Source organism: Hibiscus syriacus, unplaced genomic scaffold (assembly GCF_006381635.1).
Source record: "Hibiscus syriacus cultivar Baekdansim isolate YM2019G1 unplaced genomic scaffold, ASM638163v2 tig00110597_pilon, whole genome shotgun sequence".
In the NCBI taxonomy this organism is placed as follows: Eukaryota; Viridiplantae; Streptophyta; class Magnoliopsida; order Malvales; family Malvaceae; genus Hibiscus; species Hibiscus syriacus.
In genome coordinates this window covers 3,850,299-3,868,186 of record NW_024062795.1, presented here as the reverse complement: position 1 = coordinate 3,868,186, position 17,888 = coordinate 3,850,299, and the positions used below count along the sequence as shown (strand labels likewise).

At 35.5% G+C, this 17,888-nt stretch overlaps 1 protein-coding gene and 2 pseudogenes across 1 annotated transcript; 2 read left to right on the top strand and 1 right to left on the bottom strand.

Annotated features, from left to right (window-relative positions):
- Positions 1-701: 701 nt before the first annotated feature.
- LOC120134170 lies at positions 702-5,046 on the top strand (annotated as a pseudogene).
- A 431-nt stretch (positions 5,047-5,477) lies between these two features.
- Positions 5,478-9,409, top strand: LOC120134055 (annotated as a pseudogene).
- Positions 9,410-10,314: 905 nt separating this feature from the next.
- On the bottom strand, positions 10,315-10,895 carry LOC120133949. The gene has a single exon (XM_039150435.1). It carries the CDS (start codon positions 10,844-10,846, stop codon positions 10,460-10,462), a length of 387 nt encoding a protein of 128 aa, XP_039006366.1. The 5' UTR covers positions 10,847-10,895; the 3' UTR covers positions 10,315-10,459.
- Between the last annotated feature and the right edge of the window lie 6,993 nt (positions 10,896-17,888).

Genomic DNA, 17,888 nt, shown 5'->3' with positions numbered 1-17,888 from the left:
ATGATGTTATTATGTCATCATAAAATAATATCAAGCCATCATTGAAAAAAATAAAAAATATAACGTCAGCAGTTCTGTTAACTTAACTATAGATAACTAAAATAAAACCAAAATGTAATATTATGTATGATTTCAGGAAAAAAATTATCAAAATAGAGTAAAATCAATAATTAGAATACTAAATGTGTCGTTTAACCAATTAAGTCTGTTAATTTTACGTTGACGTAGGGACTATTATCTCCTTTGCCGGCGGTGGCATTCTCGGGCATAAGATTGGACAACACAACAACTACATTCAGGCTGATTCTGTTGATGAAGGAATTCTAAGGAAATCTCCATCGTCCCTTCACTGATCGTAGACTTGGGGTGTTATCATTTCGATTATAAAATAAATTTTTAAGTTGAAAAAAATTCCATTTCAATTATCCAATCATTATTTTTTAGATTAAAAAAATTTATAACCAACATGATAACTCCTAAAATGTTGAATGATCATGAATAATTTACGCTTTAAAAAAATTAGTTATAAGATTATTTGTTGGAATTACTTCTAATTTTTATTTTTTTTTACAAAATAATACTTCTTCAAAATCAAATATATATGTATATTTAAAATGTAGATATACAAAAAAAATCAATTCACTTTCTGTTTTTTGTTTTTTTAAGAAGAAAAAAAATCCAATCCAACAAAATGGAAAACAATTATCAATACAAAATTTAAAAATAATTATTAGTATTAGGGGAAAGAGGAGGAATTTTGGAGAGATAAATGTTGGCAATGGAGAAGGATTGTGATTCAAAGATTAATAATGTTGAGGGAACCAATGACAATTCAAATCATTCATCTTCTAATGATGGTGCTTCCAACTATGCTCATCAGAGATCTAAAAGCTTTTCATTTAGAGCTCCTCAAGAGAATTTCAGTATCCAGGATTTTGAATTGGGCAAGAAATATGGTGTTGGTTCCTATTCAAAGGTTAGTTTCCTGTATTTTGATTTTGGTACCTGGGATTTCTGGGTTTCTTTTTGTTTTGTTTTTTATCAATGTCTGATTATTTATTCGCATGTGCATGCCATGGCTTTAAGATTTTGATATGAAGTGATTATTTCTGATAATTTGTGTGTGTTTTTGTGAGATATGTGTTGATTTTATGTTTGAATGGAAGGAAATATATTTGCTTAGTTTTATAGAAATTTGATGCACAGGAAAGAACATAAAGCATCATTAGTTTTTCCTAGGAAATGTGTATTATTCCTGGTAAACAGTTATTGAATTGTTCACTTAGTATATGTTTGTTTGCTCACCATTTTCTCGTGTGAACATCTGCCTAGTTCAGACTATTAACGATGTCATCAGGTTGTGAGGGCAAAGAAGAAGGATACAGGAATGGTGTACGCTTTGAAAATCATGGACAAAAAGTTCATCACCAAGGAAAATAAAACAACTTATGTAAAGTTGGAACGTACTGTTCTTGACCAACTAGACCATCCTAGTGTTGTGCGCCTATGTTTCACATTCCAAGATACCTTTTCACTGTGTAGGTTAGGTTTCAAATCACGGTCCGAAAACGTGATTTCATCCGCGAAATAGTAGTTTCGTCGCCGTCCGAGTTACCTGCTACACCCGCAATAGCAGTTTCGCCGTCGTCCGAGTTACCCGCTACACCCGCAATAGCACCTAATAGTGTCTGCGATGGCCACAATCACAGTAAACCCGAAATGAACGAAAACACGACTATGACCGCGATTTGAAACCCTGATATAGGTATTCTCGGCTGTATTAACTAATAGTATTCATCTCTTTTATCTCTTGACGCTCTTCCCTTAGTTATATCTTTCCAGCTCTTTCAATTTGCATTGTTGTTTGATGAGGTTTTCTTTGATTATGTCGTGAAGACATGGCACTTGAATCTTGTGAAGGTGGAGAACTTTTCGACCAAATTACAAAAGTCACTCTTAGCATATAACACTACATAGTTGTGGAGATTTCACACAAAAACACTTGATTTTATATCTGTTGGTTTGTTTGTGGGTCAGTTAACTCACCTTCTGGTTTCATTTTCTGCAGAAAGGTCGTTTATCCGAGGATGAAGCTTGCTTCTATGCTGCAGAAGTCGTAGATTCTCTTGAATACATACACAGCATGGGATTGGTACATAGAGATATTAAGGTATTCCCAAGCATGTAACTTTTGCAAGGAACAAAATTCTGGACCGAACCGGCTGGTTGAATCGGCAACCATAGCCAGTCTGATTTGGTGGGTATAAAACCCTGGATAAACGTTCAACCTCTTAGTAACTATATATATATTCACGTTAAGTAAGTGTTTAAAATATTTAAACATTAAACAATCAAACCTCCTGGTTCAACTGGTGAACCAAGAATCACAGGCCTGACCGGTTTGATCTCCTGTATGGTTTTTCTAACATTGATTTTTTGTTATATGACATCTGAGAAATGCTAAATGTTTCTTCCTCGGCAGCCAGAATTTGCTACTTACTACCGATGGGCATGTTAAGATTGCTGACTTTGGTAGTGTAAATACCATGCAAGACAGCCGGATTACAATCCTTCCTAATGCATCATCATGTAAAATCATCATTTTATCACTATAGTACTTGGACTCGGGTATGAATATTGGATATGGGTGTATGTTTGTAATAATATATATATATTTTTTTAAGTTTTCCCATGTGTTCGGAGGATCGTTGAAGTTCATATCTCATATCCTTGTGTCGGATACAAATGTATCTAAAATTCTTAAGGCTAAGATCATCTCTGGTGCCCTGTCCAGATGACAAGGCATGGACGTTCGTTGGTACAGCCGCATATGTTCCACCCAAGGTCCTAAATTCTTCTCCTGCAACTTTTGGGTAAATGATCTTCAGTTTCTTATTGAGTTAGTCTCATTCTATATTAAAATTGTCAAATCCGAAACAAAATCTTAAGCTTACTACAAGTAATTGTAGAATTCTTTTCTCCTTTATTTTTGTTTTCTGCTTGCCCCCTCTCTCCCCCCCCCACCGTTTCCTTTTATCCCACCAATGGGTTTCCGAGATAGTGCAAATGTAGGTAATTGTGGTTTAGCTTATTTGTTTTCCTTGATCTATCCATTTATTGTTTATATGATGACTAGTTTGTTTGAATTTGTTTGAATGTACATATTCAAACAGAAATGACCTCTGGGCACTTGGCTGTACTGTCTACCAAATGCTTTCCGAGACGTCTCCTTTTAAAGACACAAGCGAATTGCTTATATTTCAAAGAATTATAGCCAGAGATATAATATTTCCAAATTATTTTTCTGAAGAAGCCCGAGACCTTATTGATCGCTTATTGGTAAGCTGCAATTTTATGCATGTTGGATTAGTTTTGTGCTATGCATCCAGAAACTTGTATGCTTAAGACCTTGAAGTTGATCTCTTATCTAGTTTTGTTGTTGATGCGTATCATATTTGTTTCCATAAATTTATGAAAAATCGACTATAAAAGAAGCTCTGCAACTGGCATACATTTGGTCGTTCTGATTTGTTGATTTTGATCCAAGTTTTCAGAGGACTTAGAATCTGCGTAGTTTTAATATGATGGAAAATCAGCTAATGATTTTCAAGATCATGATATAATTTTCCATCATATTGCTTGAATATCAATCATTCTGTTTTCATGAGCTTCATGATAGAAATTCATAGGCTGATATCTTCAAGTGCAACTGCCAATACTTTTTCATTTTGATTACTCTTTTCAACAAGGTCCGAGTCACACACATTACATTGTACTTTTGCCTCCTTTGGCTTGATCCCAGTAGACGACCTGGTGCCAGACCTGACGGTTATGCCATGCTCAAGAAACATCCTTTCTTTAAGAGAACCGAATGGAGTAGTTTAAGAGCACAAACCCCTCCTAAACTCGCTTTTGACAGAGGGGTATGATTGCAGACATGTTTTCAGTCATTATTTACAGTGGAATCCAGCTTCTCTTTGCATCTTGTATTTCAAGAGTTTTAGAGTTGTGTTGTTATCTATTAATTTCAGGGTCAATCAAGTAAGGGAAAAGATCGTCACGATACTTAAAGGACTCCTTCGCATGTTAGAGCTGGTTAGGCTCGACAAAATGACAGAAATGTTGGCACCTCGTTGCAAACTGAATCACCTGGCCGTATACATGGATCTGCCTCTATCGAGTCCTTCGACTCGAAATGGTATTTATCAATACTCTTTTTTATATTCTTAGCTCGTGTTCTTTAATGTTAGAGCTGAATCATACGTATTTTCAACTCGGCGAAGCAAGTGTAGACTGAACATAATCGATTTCACCATGAATCATTCAGTTGGAAATAATTGTTTGCATCTGTGTAATCGGGTCTTAGTGTTTTTTCATTATTTTCCCTCTCGTTGGGGCAGACTGAATTGCACTGGTTGTCTAACACGTGCATCATATCAACAGGCAACAATTTTTGGACCAGGGTGAGTCCGTCCTTATGATCTCCATGGTGAAGAAATTACAGAAGTTATCAAGCAAGAAAGTCCAGCTTATCGTCACCGACAAACCAAAATTGATTTAAGTCAATCCCGCGCAATTGGTTGTGAAAGGTAACATTATTTGGTCCGACAATTCTAATGACCTGAGTTTCCAGGTCACAAGTCCGTCGCACTTCAAGATCATTACAGTAAGTTTATGACATCTTTGTAGCAATGCATGCTTTTCTACTTGTTTTTCTGTTTTATCTTCTGATCTGTATTTCCGGTACTTCAGCCGCTAAAGGTATTGTCATTCGAAGATTCGAAACAAAGAGCATTTCAATGGAAAGAGGCGATCGAGAGCCTACAAAAACCGGTGAAGTGACCGATAGTCATTGTTATGGAGCTCATTCTTTACACAGTATTATATATTATAGAGGAACTTGGTAATCAACATCCTGCAGCAATTATTTATTTCATCAAAGTGGTGCCGGGAGGTTCTCGGATTCTACCGTGTCCGAGTTCCAGCAATTTTTTCTTTTTCCTGTTTCAAACCATGCATGCCAGGGATATTTATATAAATTAAAAATGTCCAAAGTACGGCTCATACTTTGATAAGGTATTTTCAGATTTAGTATATTATTGTCTGCTTGAATTAACATTTAGGAAAAAATAAGATAAATGCTCTATTTTTACTAGATTTTGTAATTAATTAACTTTATTTTTTGACCAAATTAATATTTATTATGAAAAATATTTATATTTGTTTTTTATTAAAATATTTTTTATAAATACATATTTTCCATTCACAAATATTTTTATTGTAAATACAATAAAATCTATTAAATATTTATATTGCATTTATCATCGTGGTCGTCGTTGCATACAACATCACACCAACCAACCACATGTCCACATCTGCAGGAGCGTGCGGTTGACGCTATGGAAGGCCCAGAAAGCATATTATCGCTATCCTATGACAATCCAACCCTGTGATTCAACGAAACATAAAATCCCCCCGAAAGCTTATCGCCTCGCCTCGCCTCGCCTACCTAGCAAACACCGAAGCCAAGAAACAGCCCCCCCGGGGATTAGATATGGAAATGGTAGCTACTTCCTGCCCGCAGTTCAGTGGACTTCGCCGCTCATCTCCAATCTTCCACAATGCACGATCTCAATCTTTCCTTCAACACATCAACTCTCAACTCCGCCTCTCCTCTTCTCGCAAACCTTGCCGATCTGTTGTTGCCATGGCCGGCTCTGGGAAGGTACCCACCGCTCCCCTTTCTTTTTATGTTAATCTTTCACCTGCTTTCAGGAAATTAAATCTATAATGTATAAGAAGATATAGATATTGAAACTAGAGAAGGATGGGATAAACTATTTAGTTTGTTGTTAGGTGCTAAAATATATGTTCAACTTTTTTTGGTTTCAAATGAATTAACCAACTTTGTTGAGAATATGTTTGTCTTTTTGAAGATTGTAAACATTGAGCTATAAGATTTTCTAAATGTGTAAATGTAGTTGTATTCCTTTTCCCTGTATTCGGTCGTTTATTAACTCATTTTCCCCTTGTACTTGCAGTTCTTTGTTGGGGGTAACTGGAAATGTGTAAGAAATCTTAATCTCAGATATTATGTTCTCTAATCTCTATGACCAACTCTTTGAAGTTCTTTTTAATATTATTATTATTATTATTGTTTTCATTTTCATTTTCATTTAGGTCTTCCTTTAAAGTTTTTGTGCTTATCTGATGTGAAATATTTCTCTAAGCTAATACTTGCCTCTTAAGTTTGTTATGGCTTTACCTGAGTAGACTATTGCAATTTTGAAACAAGTGTTGTGTTCATCATGGTGGTTCTGTTTTCTTTTCCTTACCCTCCTAATTTTCACTTTTTCCATTCAAGTTACGTACATCAAAATACTCCCTTGTTCTTGTTAATTTTCACTTTTTCCATTCTAGTTACTGTACATCAAAATATAATTCATTTTTGTTGTTCTATATATATATATTTTGGGTTCTTTTCCTGTCAGTATGATTTCACACTGTAACTGTTGGGCTCTGTTCATGTGTAGCAACATTTGCATGTCCATCTTATTCCTTCTCTAGTTTAGTTTCCTTTATTGATGACGTTTATTTTCTTCGTGTAGAATGGAACAATAGACTCCATCACAAAGCTTGTTTCTGACTTGAACAGTGCAAAGTTCGAGAATGATGTTGGTAATTTACAGCCTTCACTTTGCAATCTGTGAGAGGTTAAAACCATTACGGAACAATGCTTGGGGTTAATATTGGCTGATGGCTAAAAGATTTGCTAACGTTTTTTGTGATATTGCTGTCAATGCTTTCACTTTTCACATGCATCCTAGACAAATACAACTTTTTGTGCTTTCTTGGAATCAATTTGTATAATTTCATAATTCTTTTAACTAAACTTGCTTATTGCATTTTAGATGCAATGTATGTTAAGTGTTATGAAGATTACTGATATTCATGATTGTCTAGCAGATGTTGTTGTGTCACCCCCCTTTGTCTATCTCGATATGGTGAGCTCTTCATTAACTGATAGGATTGAGGTATCTGCTCAGAACTCTTGGATTGGAAAAGGTGGGGCTTTCACTGGAGAAATCAGGTTAGCTAACTTTTTCTTTATGAGAAAAACAAATTAATTCTTTATATTTTTGTAGCCTTTAACATTGTTGAAATTATTTTTACCTCTTCTTGGGTTATAAAACCACATCATCATTGAAATTATTTTGTGGAACTTTGATTGATAGAAGGCTTGTTGCCTTTTGGCTATACTTCTAACAATTATCCCTTTTTAATGTAATTTCTTCCTCATGTCGTGGGCAGCGGCTTTACTTTAGTCTACCAGTACAAATATGTTTAAAATTCCAGGGGTTCAATTACTTATGATGTCTCAATGTGTTAAATTTGTTGCCCTGATACTAGTGGAATATTTGTTCTTGCTGGTGTATAAGTTTCAACTTATTCGGTTAATATCATTGTTAAGTCATATCTCTTTCTCAACCCATTGATTGGTGTAAGGTGTGATAACATAGAATAGGTTCCAAGTTTCAAATGACTTAGCATCACCTTTTTTAGTTAATCTGTTTTGTAAACATATTGGAAGCTGTTTGCTAACCTTCATTTTTTTCGTAGTTTTGGGTATTTGGTCCCAACTCTTTGTGTCTTTGTTATGATTCATCTGATTCTCCCTGTAGCGTGGAACAACTAAAAGATATTGGCTGCAAATGGGTCATTCTAGGGCATTCTGAACGCAGACATATTATTGGTGAAGATGATCAGGTAAAAGTTTCAGTACTCACGATCTGCAAAGGAGTCAAAGGGCATAGTTGTTTGTGGTTATTAATGCAAAATATGAAAATATTTGGTACTGACTGAGGATTTATTGTCCTCAGTTTATTGGAAAGAAAGCTGCTTATGCTCTGAATGAGGGCCTCGGAGTGATAGCTTGTATTGGTGAATTATTAGAAGAAAGAGAAGCAGGGGAATACTTTTGATGTATGCTTCCAGCAACTGAAGGCTTTCGCTGGTAAATTTGCCTGGCCTGCTTTTTTTATTTCTGTTTCTTTCTTTCCTCATGAATTATCATTTTAGGTTATCTTGTGAAGACTGAAGATGGAAGGGCTGTGACTTAATTCCAATGATTCCGTCATTTGCAGATGTTGTACCAAGTTGGGACAATATAGTAATTGCTTATGAGCCCGTATGGGCCATTGGGACCGGTAAGGTGGCTACACCCCAACAAGCGTAGGAGGTACATCTAGCTGTTCGTGATTGGCTTAAAAATAATGTTTCCGGGGAGGTGGCTTCTAAAACACGCATCATATATGGAGGTAGCTTGGATACTATATAATTCTTCTACGTTTTGTTTAAATTATAATGCCATTCCTGTTCAAGTAGTTATTTGTGTGACATTGATACTCTCTACATTTTTAATCTATGACATGAAAAGTTAGAGATTATATGATTGTTTATTTCTAAGGATCCTTGTTGTGTGCCGGCATGTTATCATAATTTTCATGATCTTTATACGATTGTATGTGTAAGCAGAATCTACTTGCCAAAATTCAGTTCTGAGAGCATACTTCATTCCCCTTCCCTGTGATCTGAGGAAGGGGATGTTGTATTATCCTGCCAAGTTTGATTAGTTGTTTAGTGGCTAATTTGAGCTTGATTTATATGATCATGCCATTACAGTTGAAAGCTGAAGAGACCTTTGATCTTTTGTCCTATGATATTGTCGTCAATTACATCAAGCTTTTGGGAATATCATATACTTCTAGATCAAACTGTTACTTACCGCTAGCTAATGACACTCTACATCTCTTTTGCAGGGTCCGTGAATGGAAGCAACTGTGCTGAGCTTGCAAAGCAAGCTGATATTGATGGATTTCTTGTTGGTGGTGCTTCTTTGAAGGTATATTTCCCACTAATCATTCTGTTTCATAATATTATCGATAAAATGCAAGTGTCTGGTTAGAAGAGTGCTTAGAATACCGATTACAATCAGTCGGGTCAGTTCCGATGATTTCATTCTATTTCTATATTATCTTGATGCTGCAGGGGCCCGAGTTTGCTACAATTGTCAATTCTGTAACATCCAAAAAGGTTGCTGCTTAAATACATATATAAAGTGGATTCGAGTGACGAATAAAAGTACAAAGAGAAGCTGCTTCAGGTTGAAGCTTCATGGGTGATGTATGAGTTAGTGTCCCATGGCGTTTTGATAACTTATTCAATTGCTTTCCTCCCCAGATAAATAGGAAAAATATCTGTTGTATCTTTCCAATGTTCTATAAGTTAAATTTCTTTCGACTGTTGCGGGCACTATACATAATTCACTACCATTGATAAAAGAGTGCATAGTGCACTCCAAATGCTTACTGTTTGATTCTCATTTGCTAATCTAAACTTCACTTACTCATTTGGTTTGTTTTAAATTCTGGATTTAACCCAGAAAAAATACCTTTTTTTTCAACAACATTATGATATCGTATTCGAGTCTTGAGGAAGATGCAATTACTTGAAAACTACAAAGAAATCATGAACCGATTATTGACTACTGAAATAGTCAATGTTAATTGAATTCGGATGCAGGTGCCAGATACAATCATGTATCTGTATATATGTATTTGTTAAGATGTTGAAACATGTTTTTCTCAGCAACAAAAGTGTTGTTTTAAGATATCAATGGTTTTTTCTCCTTGGTATTTCACCCGGATTACAGTTCTGAACTGATCGGGTTCATTTTATAAAGATGATATTGAATTGGGCTAGGTTCATATTAAAGATAAATTTGACTTAACATAATATAATATTATAATTATCTGTTAAATATTTAGAAATATGTATAATAATATTTTTTTAATTAAGTTTTTATTTTATCTAATAAATATGATTATATATATATATATTATAAATTGGGTCGAGTGTGAATTTTGACTTAAAAAATCAGATTGGATGAGATCTTTCTAAACTTAAATTGAGTCTAGCGTGAGTTGAAGAAATTAATTTTTAGATTGGGTGCGGATGAATAAAAAATCCGATCAATCCATAGCCATCCCTACTCGGGGTGGATATTCATGGCTTGATAAAACACTGGACCACTTGGCCACCGGTAGGTTTGATTCTTGTTGAATGTTGCAGTCATCAAGGCCTAAAAACAGGGACAGCTCGTCTGTCATGACACAAACCCGAAACAGAAAGCTTCAAATTTGAAACCGACGTTTCATTTGATCGACAAATCGATAATCAACACTGGGATGGGCTGAGATTTTTTTTTTCAAGTTCAATTTTCCCAGAAATGAACTTTGGTTTTTGGAAGTTAAATAAACTAAGCAAAATCTACTCTCACTCTTATTGTTTTGAAAAGCGTTACTAGCATACATATCATCTTGGATCTAACATGGCAAAACCCCGTTAAAAGAAAAAGAAAATCACAGCATAGTTTCACAAACTATAGTACTGCTACTAATCATACAAGCCAGCTCTCACGAAAAATTGACTGGTACTGCAACATGACTAACAGCAACACAATGAAAGCAGCCACCGCCCACGGCGACGTGCCTTCCGAAGAGAGTTGATGAGTCCGGTGGATATGTTGGTACGCTGATGAACCAAACAGCATACTGGAAACATCCACAGACGAAAGCCATCGTGCCAAGAGGATCAACAGTACTGGTGTGGCAAAAAGCACCAAACTCATTTGCTCTTCAGCAGATTCGACAGCTGATTCGTAGTTAAGGTAGGTTGATATTCCGAGAAAGATGGATGTGAGAGCCAGGATTAGCAGAACTGGGTAAGGCAGAGGGCTTAAAGAGAATGAATCCAAGATGGAGTCTTTTCTTCCGTAGTAGGCCATCGATGAAGAGATCGGTATTTTCTGGTGTGTAAACTAAAGAGTGTATTTATAGCAAAAGATTGTGTCGGGTCTGGTTTTTGTGGTTCACAGCTTAGGTTGAACCATTGTGCTTCTGGACCGTTGATATTGTTCGTAGTTTATCTGTCTGAACTGATTGGATTTAGGTTTTTGAACTTGGCATTGTGGGACACAGAAGGATTGAAATATAAGTACGTACTTTCTGTTTACATTTGTCTTCTTCTTCCTAGTTTCTTGCTAGGGTTTTAAACATAGGAGAGACGTTGAAAACCTCCATCCAAATGTTGTTTTTTTATACAAAATTTGGTATCCAAAGCAATTATTTATTATTATTATTTCTCTACAATTCAAGCCTTAAGTCATTATAAAGTTTGCAGAAAGGTTAATTCTTGGAAATGCTGCTGTCTGCATTACAAGAACGATGAATAATTAAACATTTAACAAAAAGAAGAGAAGGATGCATAGCAAGCACCTAGGAATTAGTTGTTTGGGAAGCATACGTTGAATTTAATCATCTCCCTAATCCTACGTCTTGAAATTTAACAAATATATTGCCACCTCTTTCACTTATCACTACTCCCAAGTTACCAAAACTATATTTAAATGATACTACGTTTATTTAGTAACTCTAAGATTAAGGGTTTTATTTTGAGATTAAAGAGTAAATAACACGTTTAGTATCCAACTATCACTTTTATTCTGTTTTGGTCATTCAATTATTATTTTTCTTTAAAATTAAATCTAATGTTATATTTTGATTTCATTTTAGTCATCAACCGTAAAAAAACCAACAGTGATATTGATGTATTACCAGAAGATAATGTCACGTCATCATTGATTTTTTTTAAATATCATGTCAATAATTTTGTTAATTTTTTTAATTGTCTATGACTAAAATGAAACTAAAATGTAATGATAGGTATGATTTTGAAAAAAAGTAATAGTTTGATGACCAGAAAGGAATAAAGTGATGGCTAGGGTACTAAACATGTAGTTTACCCTTAAATTAAATTAATTTGAGTTAAATTCAGAAACTATGATGTATGAGCATGTGTCGGCAGATTGTAACAATTAAACTTTGCAGAACATACCCATGACGACGGTGAAAAATGAATCTAAAATTATAAATTTTAGTATTCATGAAACCACCGACCTCCGGGATTATCATGTTGCTTGCCTCGGAACCATCCATGCTAAACGCAATATTTCTTTCTTTCTTTCTTTTTCTCGAACTAAACTAGTTTTCTTTTAATAATATAATATTAAAAACAATATTTATTTATATATATTTTTTAATTTAATGACAATGTATAATTGTTTGAACTTATAATCTCTAAAAAAAATTATGTTTTACTAGTGAGACCAATTTCTACAAACAGCTCTAAAGCATTTAATACATGAATCGTAGGCAACACATTCAAGATCAATTGACAGAGAAATAAATTCCTGTTATGTGGATAATTTACCTTACTTGAATCTGGTAAATGCCACCACCACTCAATACCCAATGGCCAATACCATAGAAGGAAAATTGACTTTTTTTTTTTTTTTTTGCAGATGCAGTAAAGGCTACCAGTCACATAATTTAGGACCATAATAGACTGGCAGATATAATACCTGAACCATGCTCAAGAATTAAATCCAAGCAGTCAATGCCAGTTGAGGACAGCATGCCCTTCCAGTGGTTATTTCATACATCTTTCCATGGGCACTATTTTGTCGTTCACATCTTCTGCCCAGATGCCATGCTTTAGGGACTGTCCCACTGCGATTTAGATGAGAGCTATAGGTCAATAATGGCCATTCAAGAGAGCTTGCAAAAATTTACATTCAGATAAGCACCATCACACATTATTCACAGATTCATAAAAATTTAAATCCTTAAAATTTTAGGGCTTAATGGAAACAAGTTTATCTTATCAGCCATTGACAGTTCACCATTTTTAGTTTAGGCAAAGAATCACGATCGGTGTCTCTCTGTATGAGAGAAGTGATCATGAGAAAGAATACAAAAACATGGGTAGAATGTAGGAGGTTCATCATTTTTTCGGTCTTAATTGAGAGTATTTATAGTAACTTTTAATGTATGTGTCAACCATAGTGTCATTGCAACTTGTAAACTAACGGGTTAGACAAATATTCTTCTTGTTCGAAGGATGTAGGTTACTTGGAGGATCTGAAGAGGTCTCTGAAGACTTTGATTGATGGAGATTGACAGTTCTTACAGGTTCTATTTGACGGAGATTCCGAGTTTTCTAGAGGTCCTCTCAGATGTAATAAAGCACAAGTTCCAACTTGGTGGAGGCCTTGATATACCATTTCAGATGTCCCGAAATACTATCATGCCCTGGAAAGTCTGCAAACAATGGTCAGGTATTCCAGATCTCTAGCATGCTTCACCAAATACTTCACCAACTACATATCATTCCCCTCTTCTCTGTCAACCTCCACTCTTTCTTTAGTCCATCAATGAACCTCAGTTCTTGCTTCTCCCAAAACTCCACATGGGATCCCAAATCATCACCAGGCTTTGCTTCTTCCCCATCAGCAACAGCTCAAGATGATGTCAAGTAGAATGTTTCCAAACAAGAGATTGCTTTCAGAAACAAGGCAATGATTGGTACTTGCTCATCCATGAAGAAACAATAATCTATACCCAAATTTCTCACTTCATCTACACTTGGCAAGCGACCAAACCTATGCAAAATCTGCACAAGATAGTTGAATAATCTAAAGGTAGAGGAAAAGAAGGAAATCATGGGCCTGTTTATATCCCTATAATTTTATATCTCATCATGCATGCCGAATATCGATCAACTTTCCACATGCAAACACAAAAATGCAAGTTGCTCAAACAAAACCTAGCTAATGACTTGTTTCATTTAAAAGATTAATGAAACACAAAAATGTAAGTTGCAAATACAAAACCTAGCTAACGACTTGTTTCATTTAAAAGATGAATTAGGAGTACCACAGAGATCAACAGGTTTCTCGTTTATGATTTTCAACTGCTTGAGTGATGAACTTTTGATACGGATGTCCTTCAGAACAGTGCAAATATAAGGACTTGAGGGAACATAGCTCTGAAATTAAATCACTGAAGCACTTGTCACGGATTCCAGCAGATTGCAGCTTTGAAGCTTTCAATAAATTCATTGAAGCGCTGACTAGCTAGAAATCAAGTTATTTGTACTGTTTCTATTTTCAACAGGGAACAGAAACACATAATGACTTGCATCTTCTGGACACCAGCATTAGCCGACCAAGGTCTGTTGGTAATGCTCAATCCCATATAGTATTGGAAATATTATTGGGAATGGTATTTAAGGCTTGGCTTTCCCACTTCATTGTTTAGTGATAGAGAACAAGGGGGACTCTCGCGCACCGCCGTCGCCGTCCGTCCCTCTCGGCTCGTGGTCGTGGTAATACGTGTCTTCTTCACGTCCGCGCGGATACTATCTTTTTAGAGAAAATTCTTGAGGAATTTCTCTTTGAAAGAAACAAATGGAAAAATTTGAAAGATTTCAACTGATATTTATAGGTTGCTGAGGACTATTTAATTTCAAATGATAACAGCTGGTTTATGAGAGTTATCAGAAATTAAACAGTTTTTTCCTAAATTAAATAAAAAACGTTAAGATGTATCTGGACTGATTTCTAGCTTTGAACAGAGGAGACAAGTTGTTAATATCAGGAGTTACAGGAGTTATTTGATTTAATTCCAGGGGTTACATGATATAATTTCAGGAGTTATAATAGCTGAATAATGATGCAATGAACCTGGACTACTTTTGAGTCAGGTTCATCTAGACGTTTCAGCTGTTACAAAAGAAGAGATTTAATCCTGAAATTTTATGGACGATATTAGCCCTATTTCTAGCCTATAAATAGAGAGTTATATTCATCTTCTCAACTCACTCTCAAACATTCACAATTCACTTACAAAAGTGTTTTCTACAGTTCTCTCTGTGAGTTCTCTCTGAGTGCTTTCCAATCAGAAGAGTAATACCACCAGCAGTCCACTCCGGTTTCGGGTGTACAGAATTCGGAGCGACCGTGTTAACCTCGGGGGACGGTCCGCCTACTATAGCGATTACACACATCGGGGTGAATTCGTTTCTAAGGCAGTGGTTTTTGCCACGACACGGTTTACGAATTTGTTCCTTTTAATTACTGTTTATATTTCCAGTCAGTGCTAACGGTGTAGTTTTGCAGTTTATATATCCAACAATTTAGAAACAAATTCCCTATACTGCAATCATGACAACATCTTTGAGCAAACTAATCCCTGATCTTTCCAAGCTCGATGCACTTGATGGAAAGAATTATAGAAGGTGGTCCCAAAGAATCCTGATATTCTTCGAGCAGCTTGATCTTGACTATGTGCTACTCAAGCCACCACCTACCATGCCGCCAACCCCAGCTGCCGGTAATGATGCGGATGTGGTCCTCAATGATGATGCCTTAGCAACTGCCGCTGCCGCTCTCGTTATCTACGTGAAATACGAGAAAGACAACAAGACAGTGCAAGGATATCTGCTCAGCCACATGTCAAATAAACTATTTGATATATTCCTTAGAGAAAGGAGTGCCAAGGCAATATGGGACACTCTCGACAAAAAGTATTGTGCGGACGATGCGGGCATCAAGAAGTATGTTGTTGGCGAATGGCTCAAATTCCAGATGACAGACGGCAAGCCAATAATGGATCAAGTCCATGACTATGAGAACTTAGTCGCTGACATCATCGCTGAATGGATGCAAATGTGTGAGGTGCTGCAAGCCAATGTACTCATTAAGAAGTTGCCCAAGTCCTGGTCCGACTACCGCAACTCTCTTAAGCATAAGAAGAGAGACATTTCGCTTGAAGAACTTGTGGGCCATATGAAGATTGAAGAAGCCAACCGTTTAAAAGATAAGCTTACTAATTCTATGAGTAATTTATCTTTTAAAGCCAACTTGGTTGAGTCTAAATTTAAGAAGATCATGAAACGTGGTAATCAAGACAAGAAGACGAAACCACAGAAGGCTACCAACTTCAAGAAGTCAGGAAAGGCCAAACCGGAAGGAAAGACGTTCAAGTGTTATGTATACGGTTTACCCGGCCACAAAGCTTACCAATGCCAACACCGCCAGAATGAAAACAAGCCACAGATGCACGTTGTAGAAGAAGATGATGAGATCATTACTGCGGTGGTCTCAAAAGTTAATCTGGTGGAGAACAGTTCAGAATGGGTAGTTGACACTGGCGCTTCGAAGCATTTCAGCGCAAGGAAGGAGTTTTTCATCGAGTTCAAGGATGGGAACACTGGTGAACGTGTGTACATGGGGAACTCTAGCAGTTCTGAAGTGATAGGCAAAGGTAAGGTTTTACTCAAGCTGACTTCTGGTAAAACTCTGGCTTTAAATAATGTTCTGTATGTACCTGCCTTGCGTAGAAATTTGATAAGTACTAGGCTTCTGAATAAGGCAGGCATTAAGTTAGTTTTTGAGAGAGATAAACTTGTACTTTTCCGAAATGGTGATTATGTGGGGAAAGGGTTTTTAAGCAATGCTTTATTTGTCATAGAAACTCAATTTAATGAAAATAAAGCTACCACTTCTGCTTATATTGTTGAATCCATTGATATGTGGCATGCTAGATTAGGACATGTGAATATTCATGCTTTAAAGAAATTAATGAATATGAATGTTCTGCCAAAACTAGACACAACTAGCTTTAACAAATGTGAGATTTGTGTAGAAGCTAAGCATACTAGACCTCACTTTAAGACTGTTTATAATAGAAAGACTGAACTGTTAGAACTCATTCATACTGATCTAGTAGATTTTAGAAACACTGAAAGTAAAGGAGGAAAACACTACTACATAACTTTTGTAGATGATTATTCAAGATATACAAAAGTTTATCTCCTAAGAACTAAAGATGAAGCTTAAAACTTCTTTCTTATTTATAAGGCAGAAGTAGAAAATCAATTAGATAGGAGAATCAAACGGGTTAGATCAGATATAGGTGGTGAATATGAATCTAATTTCTTAAAAGATATTTGTGAAAAGAATGATATAATTCATGAAACTTCAGCCCCCTATTTTCCTCAACAGAATGATATAGCCGAAAGGAAAAATAGAACTTTAAAAGAGATGATGAATTCTTCACTAATAAGTTCAGGGTTATCTGATAACATGTGAGGGGAAGCCATTCTATCGGTAACTCATATCTTGAACCGAGTTCCTCATAAAAAATTAGATTCTACCCCATATGAATTGTGGAAAGGATATGCTCCTAATTTACAATACCTGAAAGTGTGGGGGTGTCTGGCCAAAGTGGGTTTGCCAGACTTTAAGAAGTCCACCATCGAACCTAAAACTGTTGATGCAGTGTTTATAGGGTATGCTATGAATAGTGTTGTGTCAACTCACATTTTCGTCATACTAGGATTCAAACTCATAAAAATAGGATAAAATTTTGCTAGGATTCAAACTCCTAAAAATAGGATATAGTTCTACTAAGATTTAAATTCCTAAAGATAGGATCCACAAGCACTATAAATAGCCATTGTAACTCACCATTGTAACACACGATTTACACACAAAACATAGAGGAAAGCACGAGAATATACAAAGACAAAACTATTGTAAAGGATTCGAAAAGGAAATAAAAGGTAGCATTTTATTTTTTCTTTCTTTTGCATGTGCACGTTATTTTTCTTGAGTTTTGGTTCGAATAACCCAAAACGTGGGTTGTGCCGATGACCAAAATAGGTGGGGTTTCGAAGTTTTGAACCTAGATCTACCCCGAGGCTTATTTTTAAAAACCGGTTTGATTTTCGGTTAAAGGAGGGGAAGAGTTTTTAAAAATCTATATTAGTCCCTTTATTTATTATATGGATATTTTATTCATTTATTTTTATTATTCATATTATTATTATTATATGTATATATATATATATTAAATTATTTTCATTTATTTTTTTACTATATTTATTATTATTATATATATATATATTTCTTTAATATTTTACTT